Below are 13332 nucleotides of genomic sequence, written 5' to 3'. Positions count from 1 at the left end.
AACATGAGGAAAACCTACGAGCCCTTTGAACATGCAGTGTGTTTTGAAGGCTGCTTTGCTGGGTGGTAGCTTGGCTGTGCTTGCTGCTGCATTTTGCATGGCTTTGAAATCTTTGTAACCTCCCTACAATTTTCAAATGAGCTTGGATTTTTACCTCAAGTTGCCCCCAGGCTTTGGGGAGGGATATTTGGAGAGGAGCACAGCAGCTTTATCACCGACACCACCATTTCTCTAGAATGTGTCTGAACAAAATCCTGAATCTGAATTTTGGAGAGGTGGGGACTTCAGATCTGAAGCATTATTTTCAGGCAGGGCCTTTCTGTAGGGGTAGTTTAGTAATCTTTTCAAAGAGCGGGGTGAGATTATTAATTTTAGGAACTGCAATCGAACAGGTAGGAAAATGAAGCTGGTTGTTGCAGGGAACACTTTGTGATCTCTTTGTATTGCCGCTTTGCAGCATCAGGACCATGGGCCTCTGAGCAGACAGAAACCCAGAGGCAGGCCTTGGAGTGATTTTGTAGACATTTTTTTGATTACACATTCAAATGAGGAAAAGAAAATGTGTTTGGGAATGAGACCAGATGGTCTCTTGAATACCCACCTTTTCTGCTCTCCCTGTCCTGAGCAGTTTATTTTAATGGACTTTATGTTGATATTCATGCTTTCCTTTTCCTCCATCCAGTTTTCTGCATAAAATTTGCACTTCGCATGACGCAGGTTGCAATTTTGGGGTGTACAGTGTGGTTCTGAGAATAGTTTGTCTTGCCTGTCCTCTCCCTGTCATGCTGCGCTCACACGTGGGTACCCCATCAGGTTGTGTGAGTGACACCTCAGGTCGACCTCATGCCAGTGGAGATACTCCTGCTTCCGAGGCTATGGGGAGAGCCAGATCTTCTTGCATGCAGCTATGACATGCTCTCATTTGAACTCTGCCTGCTTTTTTGACCCGGTTGCTTGGAGTTTGCTGTTGAGTGATGCTGAGCTTTTGCCCTCCTACTTGGCCTAAATTCTGCCGTACATCCCCTCCAGCCATGGTGCTTAATGCAAAGCTAGCACAAATGACTCAGCTGACAAGTACTCTTATTTGCTGACTTGAGATCTGTGTGAGAAACACAATTCACCTCTAAATAGCTCTGGGCCAGTGATCAGACAACTAAGTACGTATAGGTGAGTAACTCCTGAAATGGCTCCAGGGAGTTTTTGGAAGAAAAGGGTCAGCAGCCGCCGTAAAGAAGCAGAGAGTTTTGTGCTGTCTTTCTCTCTCCAAAGTGCAAAACTGGAGGTCCAAGCATGGTCCCTGTACCACGTCCACACTATACTTTAAGGGGGTTGAGATATCGTATGGAGGATTGCTTTGGTGGTTATTGTTATTTTATTCTGGTTTTTACTCCTTATATGGTGCAAAATCCTCTGTAACAAAGGAGTGAAGCACTTGAATTTAGGACTGCAAAACCAGAATTACAGAATTGCTGGATTTCAGGAGTGAAACTGCTGGGGAACTTAATTGGAGGAATAATACAGTCTGGGAAGAGATCTAAAAATTTCCCAGTTTGGGGGAAAGAGTAAATTGAATATGGCCTGGAAATCCTCTGACCTCTTCATCAGAATGATGATAATTCCTCAAAGGACAAACAAGGAACTATTGTTGGGTAAAAAGCGCGGGAGAGAAAATGTTAAAAGCAGTAGGGGAGGCAACAAAGCAGGGACTGTTGTTCAGTGAAGCCCAGCATCCAGCAGATCACTGAGGTGACGCTGATGGACAGATTGTTCATCAAAGACCTTGAAAATCCAGCCCCTTCTTCTGAGCTGAGGCTGTTGAAAATCTGGCCCAGATTTTGTTTTGAAAATCTTCTCCCTGAGAGTTTTAAAAAATATCCAGCGCATTGAACATCCTTTTAAAAACAGAAGCAAAAGGAAAGGTAACAGCCTACAAAAATGTTGTGATCAAGCTTAATCATCAATTTCCATCTGCTTTGGCTGATACGGCCTCTCCAGAATTAAGGGAATTAGCTAATTATTGTGCCACCAATAACGTTGAAAAGCTTTGGAAGACTTCATAGGCAGAAAGGAGAGTGCTCAGCCCAATGTTTTGTCATCCACGGTACCCAATAATACATCAGAATAAATCACTAAACATCTGGTTTGGCATTCTGGTTTCATTTAAGTAAATAGCGAGACTCCCACTGACTGAGAATGAAGACATCAAACAGAACCACGATCACTAAAGCTCTTGGAAAGAATGAAGTTTGGTAGATGAAATGGATCTGTGTTCTTTAAATAGAAGTACGAAATTATACCATTTTCTCTATCCTGAAAACACATTTGCATCTGCTGTAGCAGGCAATTACTCCCATTTTCTTTAATGTAGCTGCTTATATATGTAAAGTTAAGCGCATCGACACTATTTGCAGGATATGGACCTTAAGGATTTGAGGGGATGGTACAGGTCTAAGAAACACAGATTTCAGGATAGCAGCTGAAGAGCTTCATTTGAACTGTCTGGGAAAGGGACGTAGCCACATGTGTCTGAAATTGGGAAAAAAGAAGGCAAGGGTAAGCGGTAATGTAGGGAGCAGGGGCATGTTTCCAGTAAGATGCCAGAGAGATTGGTTTTCAGTTTCATCTTATTTGACATTATCTTTAATGGCATGGAAGAAAGAAAATAGCATACTTTGTAGATGTCATTTAAGTATGAAGGAATCACAAATAACAGGGAGGAGAGGAATGCAATGTGGGGCCAGTAGGGAAACCAGCAAGAGGTTGAGTTTGAGGAATAAGCCTGTGCTGAAATTGCTGGTGTTTGCATCACTGAAAAAGAGAGGACACAGGGATGAAAGAGTGGAAAGGGGTTCTGCTCTGAACCAGATGAATTATTGCAGTTTTTCCCATTTCTATTAAATGCTTAAACCGATGACAAGCATTACATTCATTTTAAGCTGCCTGTACACTTTTAGGCTCCCACTTTTAGCTCCAAACTATGTAAATGGCCCCAAGTGAATGGTACTGTGGCAGAAGGGGAATTTAGCAGTAGCCAGAGTCTGGGGTTATACTACTGCTGAAACAGATGAAGGTCACTTCAGAAAAGCCAAACAAAATCAGCTAATTTCAGGGCTCAGTGCCTTTTGTCTCCTTACTATCATGACCAGGTTGCCAGTTTGTTTTGGGGGGCTTTGGATATGCTAGGAGGGAGGAAAGAGCGGAGTAGTTGAATGTGCCAAGGGCTTTTGTTTGCTCCTTATTTTTAAAGCGTGCTGCCAACATGACTTAGCTTGCAAGATCGGGAACGATTTAGCGTATGGATCCTTTTACCTCTAGCAGGCTGGCTTTAGGCCAACTCAGATCAATGATGTCTAAAAGTCATTACCATCTGATGCCTGCTAGGTGGGCTATGTGAAATTAGTTTCAACACAGTGGCGACTGACAGGAAAGCAGGTAGTTTTCTTGGAATATGTAATGTTAGGATGACATTGATGCTATTGTTATACAAACAAGACTAATAACTAAAGCTACCAGCAAGCCCCAGGGCAGATATCCATTGCATCTGTCAATTCTTGCAATTTGCTACTATTATGTCATAAGATTTGTATTCTAGCAATGGTCATATTCAGTGATATGGCTCCTGATGCAAAGTCTACATCCTTACTGCTGCCATGGGTGGTTTGCTTCATGTCTCAAACTTCCAGTCAGCATTTGCAATGTAAAACACAAATGTGTCCAATGTTAATACTGAATGAATATATTGCTACAGATGCATCATTAACTTTTTATTAGGAGATGGGCTGTTTTACCTGCTTGGGGAGGAGGAAGTATCTGGAGCCAAAGCAAATCTGTTATTGTTGGTTTAAGTTTAAATTTAAGTACATATAAGTAAATAAAATATGTATGGGTTGTAGAAAAACATAATATTGTACTGTCTGGTGTCTTTTACATGTCAAAATACCTAAGTACTGTAGATTTATGGGAACACTCCAGTCTGCAAAGGGATAGGGCTGGATTTCAAGAATATCCATTTACTTAAGTGATGTTGTCTCTTGTTAAAAAGTGGAATGGACATTGCTTGATGGCATTTTTATAACTACATGGGAAAAAGCAATGGGGAATATGTTGGCAGGACCATTTTGGCCCTTATGCAATGCTAAAATAGCCCTGCATTGGACAAGAGAAGTGTTAGATCCTCAGGGTGTAGTAGGTGGTCTAATATTTATTTGCCTTTTTCAACATACATTAATCTACAAAGGCTCTGTCTGGTTGAATCTACATCTTGTTGAGCAGAAAATAATTACCCAGAGCCTAACAAAATCCAACTTTCACAAAGGAGCTGCTTGAATATGGATTGCTTTGTGCAGCCTGGGTGAACAACTGTAGACTGTTTTTGGGTTTCTTTATCATCACTCACATTTCTTTCTAAGTTTCCTACCTTTGCAGTTTTCTTTCCCTTCCTAAGTTTCCATTTTAACATAATTTGTGTTCTTAAATCATCAGCATCTTGCAGAGGCTACATAAAGCACCTGTCTGTGTCCCTTACAGTGGATTTGCTCTTACCTAAACCACCCTCTTTCCTGTATCCACCTACGCCACCAGACTACAGGAATTTGCCATGTTCACACAGAAGTCTCAGATCTGCAACCCCAGAGCAGAAATGCAGGAGCAGAGCACATCTTAATCTGACAGTCGCCTCCAGACACTGACTGACACAGGGCAGAGACAGGGAATAACACTTGAGTGCACTGATTTGCCCAAGCTGCCTTTCCGAAAGGATGTCTAGTCCCCTCTGCCTCTTTCCATATGGCAGCCCTGGGGGGCATGTTTTCTTAAGGCTCAAAAGCCTGCTGAGGCTAGGAAATGGTTGTGCTTCACAATCCAGACAAACATGCCCAGCGTTCAGGAATTCCTTCTGGCTATTCCTTTCATTAGGACTTTAATAGTATCTGAGTTGTCTTGTGGATGACTGATCCCATCACTGGTAGTCAGAGGCCCTCTGTACTTTTGTTTTTATTAGAGGTCAGCTTTGTTTGGCACAGTGACAAGAGTTTCCAATAGTGTTTGTGGAGGAACACTTATTCATTTTTTTTTATAACCTGCTTTACTGATGTAAACATAAATCCAGATTTAATCAGAATTTTTCTCAGGGTGGCATTAGTCTTCATATTTGAATAAATGCAATGTTGTTTTATTTCACAGCTTTAAAAATAAAAATAAACACCTATCCAATAAAGAAGTCACTGTTGCTAAAAGATGATGGAATGGGATGTCAGAAAGTAAAAAATGGAATAGTTTGTTGTGTAGATTGCGTGAGGCCATAATCTATAAACCACAATCGATTAAAGTGGTATTGAAAATGGTAGGGCAGGAGGTGGAAACTAGCAAGCCAAGGTCCCTGATGTGGAAAGGAAAATGAGGTGAAACTGCCTCTGAAAATCCTTTGTCTGTGCACTGCTTCTTTCAAATAAGTTACATGTGTTTGGCTCATAAGCGGACTTCAGTTTTAGAGGTCGTTTTACACCTTGGCTTTAATTTATGCATTCAAAACAAATCATGTGCAGAGCAGCAATCACTGATGCTAAGCATGTGTGGGTGATAAATTACACACACACACAACGCATGCACACTTCAGCTTCTCTGCCTCTGCGTCCAATATCAAATGCCAAAATACCAAACCTTGTCTGTCCAGATTAACATCAACTGGAGCCCTCACAGTGGTGGTACCTGCGAGCTGTAGTACGCTCTTCCCGAGTAGTGCCTTGCTCCACAAATAGCCCCATTAATTGCTTATGAAGTATGTGGCTACTCATCTTGAGGAAAGGGCAGCAGCATCTGGCACGGAATATGTTGTATTCACGAGCTGAGAAATGAAGCTGCTACTTGACCAGCATCTGACTAAAGCAGCTCAGTTCCACTTGGCTTCTCTTCTCAGTGGGGAAAGGTAATGGATTTGTACAGATCACTAACTCATCTCTGCAGTTTGAATTTTTAAAGGTATCAAAATTAGAGGAATTGTTTGAAGGTCTGGTGCTTTTTCCCCCTTTCTAATCTTGTTTTCTTAAGCCACGAACATCCTTTTGATTCTTATTCTTCTCTTTTCATGCCATCTGGCTTTAGGGAAGACAGAAGTCCGCTCTTCCTTGCACGGGCTATTGAGGTTGTCAGTAATTATGATTTGGTTGGCTGGAAGCTAATATGATTATTTGTTTAGTTCATCCCCTCTGCAGGTTGATAGCAATGGGACAGTAAGCTAACCTTGTCAGGAAATGCCTGTCTGCCAAACACAGCCTCATGCTTGCAACTAACAGGCACAGCTAAGACCCCCTTACTGCTTGTAAAGGGCTCTTCTCTCGGAGTTAACTGCTCAAAGAGTGCAACAAGTGTGTGGAATTCTGAGGTCTTATTCCCCAAAAAAGCAAGGTGAACTCTGGTGCTCCCCATGCTCCTGAGATGCTGAGCACAGATGAGTGTTGCTCAGTGCCTTGCAGGATCAGGCTTATAAATGTTTGCACCGCACCAGTTGATAGCGCTGCTATCTCTGTGCCTCTCATGAACTAACCGGTGATGGCCATGGGGGTTTAAAGGACTAGGTGCTGTGACAGTTATCGTATCTCCCTGGCGAACGTGATGTTCACTGCAGGTTCCTAACTCACCAGCAAAAATGCAGAACCCTCTCCTGGCGCAGTGGCAGGGTTCTGTGAGCAAACACAGTTTGGGAAGGGAGCTTCGCAGTCTTTGGGTCTGCCCTGCAGAGCCCTGCCTCTGCAGATCATCACGTCCTGTCGTTCCATTCCTGTTTGCTTTAAGTCATCAAAGAGGAGAGAGAAAGAGGTAAATGAAAAGAGAGGAAACAAAAACTGGGAGAGCAAGCATGTCCTGGCAGATGAGAGGAGCAGAGTCCTTCAGTGTGAATGCTCTGGATGACAGTTTTGTGGCTTTTGGTACAAAATGGCATTTTTGTGTGTCTTCTGTCTGGTAGTAAGAATGGGAAGACGCTCTAGTAATTCTTTCTTCCCTTTGGTCTGTCAAAGCCTAATGTCTTGGGTCTGGTTCTATTGATTTGATGATCCATTTATTACACAGTCTGAAGTTTTAACTCTCAGGGAAAAATGACCAAAAGATGAAGTTATCTAGACCCAGAGGAAATGAAAGAGGGAATGAAAAACTTTTGAACTACAGACGTTTAAGCTTTAATGAAGATTCTGAAAGAAGACGTCATTCAGGCTATTACAAGAAAGGAGATCTTGGGCAGGACCAGCATCTTGGAAGCAGAAGCCTTTTTACAGCACATGTTATTAGTGAAGGCTCAGCAATGCCAGGCTTCAAAGGCCCCGTAAAAACTCCTTTGAGTCATAGGTAAGAGTTTCCATTGACTTCAGTGGGCTGTGGATAGTGCCCCACTTGTAGACTCTTAATCCTTTGTGTTATCCCAGATCACTGCTGTAGAAATGATTGCAACAGCCAACAACAAGGAGGCTTACAGCTCCCAAACAGAAGGCAGCAGGTGAGCTCTTATGAGTAAGATCTTATTTTCATGCAAATGTCCTTGGTAAGTGAGAATAAGGAACCGGAGAAAAAAATACCTTGAATAGGAGATACAAATGAAATTGTTTTTCAATTGAGCATTTTCAGTGTATGCCTTTATGCCTCAGATAAGACATTTATTGCGAGGCAATGAATTAAAGTGAATCGCAATTGATGATAATGCCCTGTCATAATAAATCCAACCTCTTAGATATCCGTCAAGAGGTATTCTCCTGAGTCCTCACCGAATACACTACGATTAGTAGACAGCCAGAGGGGAACTGGGGACACGGACCGTGTGGTATCATCACTGTCTTACTTCCACAAGCATCCCACTTTGTGGGATTTCATTAACTGAGTCATTAGCATTAATATAGCCAGTGTTAACCTGCTATGCTCGGGTAGTCTTCTAGGATAATAGGTTCCCTCTACCTGTGTGAATTACGATGGGAGACAATAGTGTGTCATTAGTTCCTTGAGTCATTCCCAGCCTGCCACTGAGGAGACCCAAGTGTGGTGTTCTTTGTATGTATGGTATGAAATCTGGCCCCACCGAGCCAGTGGCAGAAGTCCCATTGCCTTTGAAACATCAGAATTTCATTATAGCATGTAAACTCCTTTGTATCTTATTTCACAGTATTTAAATACTGCCCTGAGAGACTTGGGGTCCCACAGCCTGTGTGAGACTTTTCAGTGGTATCATAATACGAAATGGTATTTACATGTAAACATTTCAATTTGTGTTCTGAGCACAGGGAAATGCTGTGATATCTTTACATTTTTTCCACACCGTGGTGCCTGGTCTACTAAGAATGACAGCATATTTCTGAAGCATTTTGATCTGTGCATGCATGTATGCATACCTGTATTTGTCTTTTGGTGTGTGTGTGTTTGCTGGTGTCTTTTTATCTTTTAATGACATAAATAGTGATATATATTCTAAAGATATGGTAAGGATATAAATTAGGGTGGATTTTGAAGTGTTCACTTAAAGTATTTGCCAGAAATGTTATTCTCTTGCAGTAATGCACATTGTAATGCTTTTCCTGCTTACAAAAGGGAAAAAAAGTGGAGCAAATTGCGTGTAAGTAAATACATTCCTCCTCACCCTTAAGTTTATCGCTGTCAGCTGATATAATAGGTTTCTCACCAGAGTTGAGGCAGATGAGTGGGCTCTGAATCCTGAAGGGAGGCAACCAGCCATAGCTATTTTGTTTTTAGATTTCAAATGGTTTCGAGGGCCTGCCATCAGACGGGGAGAAGTCCCGGACTTTGACGGTTGTTAAATTACAGAGTGCTTGTTTTGACAACCCAGCAGAGCCCAGGCTGGGTAGGAATTCATTACACCCAGGGTGCAGAGCGCGGGGTGGACGTAGCTCCCCGCCAACAAGCACTGCACCGGGCTTTTCCCGGGGCGCAGCATCATGGCCTTCTGGCGGCTCTGCAGCTCGGTTACTGATGGCCCATCAGCTGGGGGTCAGTGGCGGCGGCAGGGGACCGCAGGCTGTGATTCATTGAGTGCACCGTTAGGGATCTGTAGCTCGCCACTCTCAGCCAAGAGCAGCACATTAGCTACATGACATACATTATGATAGTGCCAGCAAAGTGGTCAGTGCCTAACCGGGATATATTGCAGCCTGCGGAGTGGCTGAGGGCTGCAGCACAGAACATATGGAGATTATTTCCTGAATTTATGCAGCACATGTTTTCCTATAAATTAAATTCAGAGAAAATGTGTATCATAATAGGGTGATGCTCACAACAGCCTTCCCTGTTATGAATTACAATGACCTCTCTCAACTCACTGGGTGCCCAGCGAAATGGCTTCATGCAGTTAGAAACAATAGCGTGTACACGGTGTCAGGGTCTGAAAGCCTGACCAAAAGGCGCTCTAACTAAAAGCAGGGGCTTTTTTCTTTTTTTTTCCCCTCCGTTGCTTCTCTGCTTCTTCTTCTTATTATTATTATTATCTAGAAACTGCCCAGTTTCTTCCTGAAGTGCCCAGTTGCCGAGAGGGTGGGCAGGTGCCCAGGTGTCTGCTCCATAATTAATTCGGTGCTGCCCTTGCCAAGGGACTGCTAGATGGCAAAGGCAGCTCTGGATGTGGTGGCAGCCCCAGGTCGTAGGTGAGGGCGGTGGGGGCTGCCAAAGCAGCAGGATGGGGGTCCTTAGCCGGAATAATGAGCAAAGCAGCACGTGTCCCTTCTGTGTCCTTGGACTGAGGATCCCGAGTCTTTTCTAGGCAAATATTTGATGTTCTGTTGCCTGGGGCTGGGGCAAAGTCATCTTTGCCTTTTCCTTGGGTGTGCTGAAGCAGCTGAAGGAAAAATGTAGTAGAGATAGTCATTGTAACTACCTTCCTAAGCATGAAAGATAAAGTTCCTTACAAGTCTGTGTGTGAAATCTTTAGTAGAGGAAATGTAGGAGTTGCCATGTAGGAGCAAACTGGAAATTCATAATTAAAATATAATATATACACATGTGTATGTATATATATATACACACATATATAAAGCAATGGGTATCAGACAGCAAAACAGTCTAGTGTTTACTTTGGGGCAAATGGCTGTGGAGTCAGTACAGACTGATAGAGTGTTTTGAGCTGTGCTTAAGGGACTTGCTTTTCCATTTGCAGCTGATTACAGGCTAATAGGATTTCAAAGATTTCTGGGAGGCAACAGTTCACATCTCATTGCATTTGATTTTTTTTTTTTTTGATGTTTCATTTATCATACTGATACCTACCCTTAGAAAAAATTTTATTACTCTCCTGTTTAGCTTCTTGAACTGATTTTTTCCCCTTGGTCCCTTGCTGCTGTCTAATTGGCAGTTTTCAAATCATTTGGGTCTTTCGGAAAGAGAATGGATCATTGGAATAAAAAATAATGTTGCGAATCTTTTTAGTTTTAGTCCTCTCTTCTTTGTCTTTCACTAATACATGCATGATGTGGCTTGTACTGTTATGTTTTCTTAATGAAAATTAACAATTTGAAATCAACTCATGGGAACAACTAATACAGCTGAATTTTATCAGTACAGACTAATTCTGTGACTGACCTTCTCTGTTTAGTGGCAGTAGTAACCCTAGTTATTTTTCTTTAGCAGCTCACATGTTGGGAACACACACTTAGCCTGTAAATATGGATTCAGGAGGAAAATGAATACGGCAGTGTTCAAAGCAGCCAAAAGCTTAGAAATAATGTTCTGCTGTGACTTTTCCAAACTGACATCTTGATGTTGGGATTATAAATGAAACCATTGTTCCAGCAAAGGCCAAGACTAATAGAAAGCCTTTATTACTGGTCCATTGGCTAATTCTGCTTGTCTAACCCCTTTGGATGGACACAGTGTCAGAAAACATACTCACAGAGGTTGCTTTGTGTGAGATTTGGCCTGCTGAGTGATTACATGTGGGCACAAAGATATCTCAATGACAAGTGTTCTTTGACTAAAATTTGTAAAGTCATTTTCTTTCCCTAGGCCTTGGAGAGGAGTGAACTGATTTTTAATCTACAGCTTCTATGAGTGATATTTGCTTTGTGTCCTATCACCCTTCTATTCAGCCATTCTCCCCTTCCAAGCAGGTAAACCTCTGCTTAGAAGAAATTGTTTCTTCTGCTGAGCCTCGGTGCAGTTGACAGCTGTCATATACAAGCACTATACTTGTATACGTGTCTTCAGAGCTAGACAGTCTTAAAGAGCTTTAATCTTTTCTCTTTGCACATGCAGGGAATGCCTAGGAGCCAGAGACCCCTATTGTGGCTGGGATAACAAGCAGAAGCGATGCACCACCATTGAGGACAGCTCCAACATGAGCCTGTGGACTCAAAATATTACTGAGTGCCCAGTAAGTGGAACGAGTGGAAATATTTTATATATACTGGGGTGTGAGTGTGTGCGTATGTGTAGAGGGGAGAGGGAAAGTGAGTGTGTGGCAGCCTGGTGAGGACTGATGGGAGAGCGTGGAGAGCCCAGTGGCACATACCATTATCTGTGCACAGCCTCTTGTTTAGAACACAGAGACCCCAAATGTATTTGTTTGCTCCAAAAGAGGGATCCCAAAACAATCGTTCAGTCCTCCTCATGCCCACCCATGCCTCGAGTGAAGAAGATTGGATCATGCTGTTGGGCTACTGCTGAGAACCATGGAAGCCCCAGATGAAACTTGAGCTTTCTCAGGGCAGCTCCGCAGTCTGTGCCATCTCCTTGGCTTCCCTGCACATCGGGGAAATCAGAATAGCTGACTACAGCGTTCTTGGGCAGCATTCAGTTAATTTTCCTCTTGGATCCCTGAGCTGGGACCAGGAGACGACACTGGTGAAGAAGTCTTGCACTGGCAGGAAGAGGCATCTAGGGAGCAGCAGAGAAACCAGGCATGCATGGATGGTTTGCAGATGGCACAAAAAGATACAGTATGTACTAGAGAACACAAGGGAAGGGGAGAGTGTAACCAAGAGAGCGAGTATGAGAAAGAGACTGTTGGGTTCTAACCTCACTTCAGCAGATCAAAGACCAAATCTACGCGATATTGCAAGGAGATGGTCTTCTTTCCTTGCCCTGGTCTTCATCAGATGGAGCAGTTAAAAAAAAAAAGTGTCTCTGCTTGAATCAGTTTGAGTTGGCTCTCCAGCTCCCTTCCCACACACCTACCCACCCACCTTTGACGACAATATCCAGTTCCTGGCTGTGATCCCCAGAAGCCGTCTGGCCAAATTTAATTCCTACTGCTTGAACTGTTCCTGCAAGGTGGCTGGGGAGGAAAACCAGTCTTGTTAAATAAATTGGTGGGGTGGGGGGGTGGTGGTGATAAATTCTCATTAATGTCCATCGTTATTATCTAACGTCACTTAGCATGTTAATACTGCTAAGTCCAGTAGATAGAGAGAGAGGACTGCATTGGTTATATCTTCAGTATGCTGTTTCTGTCTGGAGGTGCTGGGATGTTTATTCCCCTTATCTTCCTTACTTCTCAGATATTTTCCCGGGAAGTATTAGTCATTACTTCAATCCATCCTCAGCTTGGCAGGCTTAAGTTTTTCACTGCTGGATTCAGAGGCTTGTGTGTTTATAACCCTCTTGTGTTGAATTGGGATGCAGTGCTTCTTGATTGCCCATGCTGTTATCTCGTCCTGCTTAATGTGTGTGTCTGTTGATAGGTGTGTGAGGTGTTAATCCTCTAGTTTGAACATGTCTGCTGTGGTGCACACTAGGGAACAGGCTACTCCAGATCATTGTTTCAAGGTCATAAAAACACACAGAATATTCAGGAGCTTTGGCTGTTCTTGGGGTGCTAGTTTTACATTTGTTTTAGCATTTCCATTGTAGATTATTTTCCATATAGGTGCTCTCATTCTGGTGCATACATCAGCCTTTTGCTCTTTGACTGACGGGCTGCCAAGCTGTTTAAAATCCACATGCAAGTGCTTTCTTTTTCTTTCTCCTCTGCCCCTTGCTGGAATGAATTCACCACTGGCGTGGAGTGGGATGCCTCATTTAAGCACCTACATTAGCAATATCCAAGTATTTCTTTGTGTTCAGTGCACAATGAAGGTCATAGTCAACGGAGGCAGGAGTCTAGGACAGCATGTGCAAATGGCCACTGGAAAGGTAGGGGAATGCAGTGACCCAGTGCCAAATTTCACTCCTGAAAAAGACCTGTCTGGGAGTTTAATTGGATGACTTCCCATCTTAAGAAGTCCTGGCTTTTCTCACCCCACTTTCCTGGGCCGAGCACCAGGCGCTCAGCTGTGCTGGTACAGCTGTATGTGAGATCACAGTCAAGTGTGACATGGCATAGATTAAAAGCACCCCTCCCAAGTAAACTTT

General features: G+C 43.0%; 1 protein-coding gene across 1 annotated transcript in view; it reads left to right on the top strand.

The window, feature by feature from the left end:
- Positions 1–13332, top strand: part of SEMA5B (semaphorin 5B) — a 281418-nt gene that overhangs the window by 225428 nt on the left and 42658 nt on the right. Inside the window, exon 14 of the mRNA XM_075028790.1 lies at positions 11236–11353. Within this exon, the coding sequence (XP_074884891.1) occupies positions 11236–11353 (118 nt within the window). The remainder of the gene's footprint in view (positions 1–11235; positions 11354–13332) is intronic.

This window comes from Buteo buteo, chromosome 5, assembly GCF_964188355.1.
Source record: "Buteo buteo chromosome 5, bButBut1.hap1.1, whole genome shotgun sequence".
NCBI lineage: Eukaryota > Metazoa > Chordata > Aves > Accipitriformes > Accipitridae > Buteo > Buteo buteo.
The sequence above is the reverse complement of the archived record's forward strand: the minus strand, read 5'-3'. Positions and strand labels throughout refer to the sequence as shown.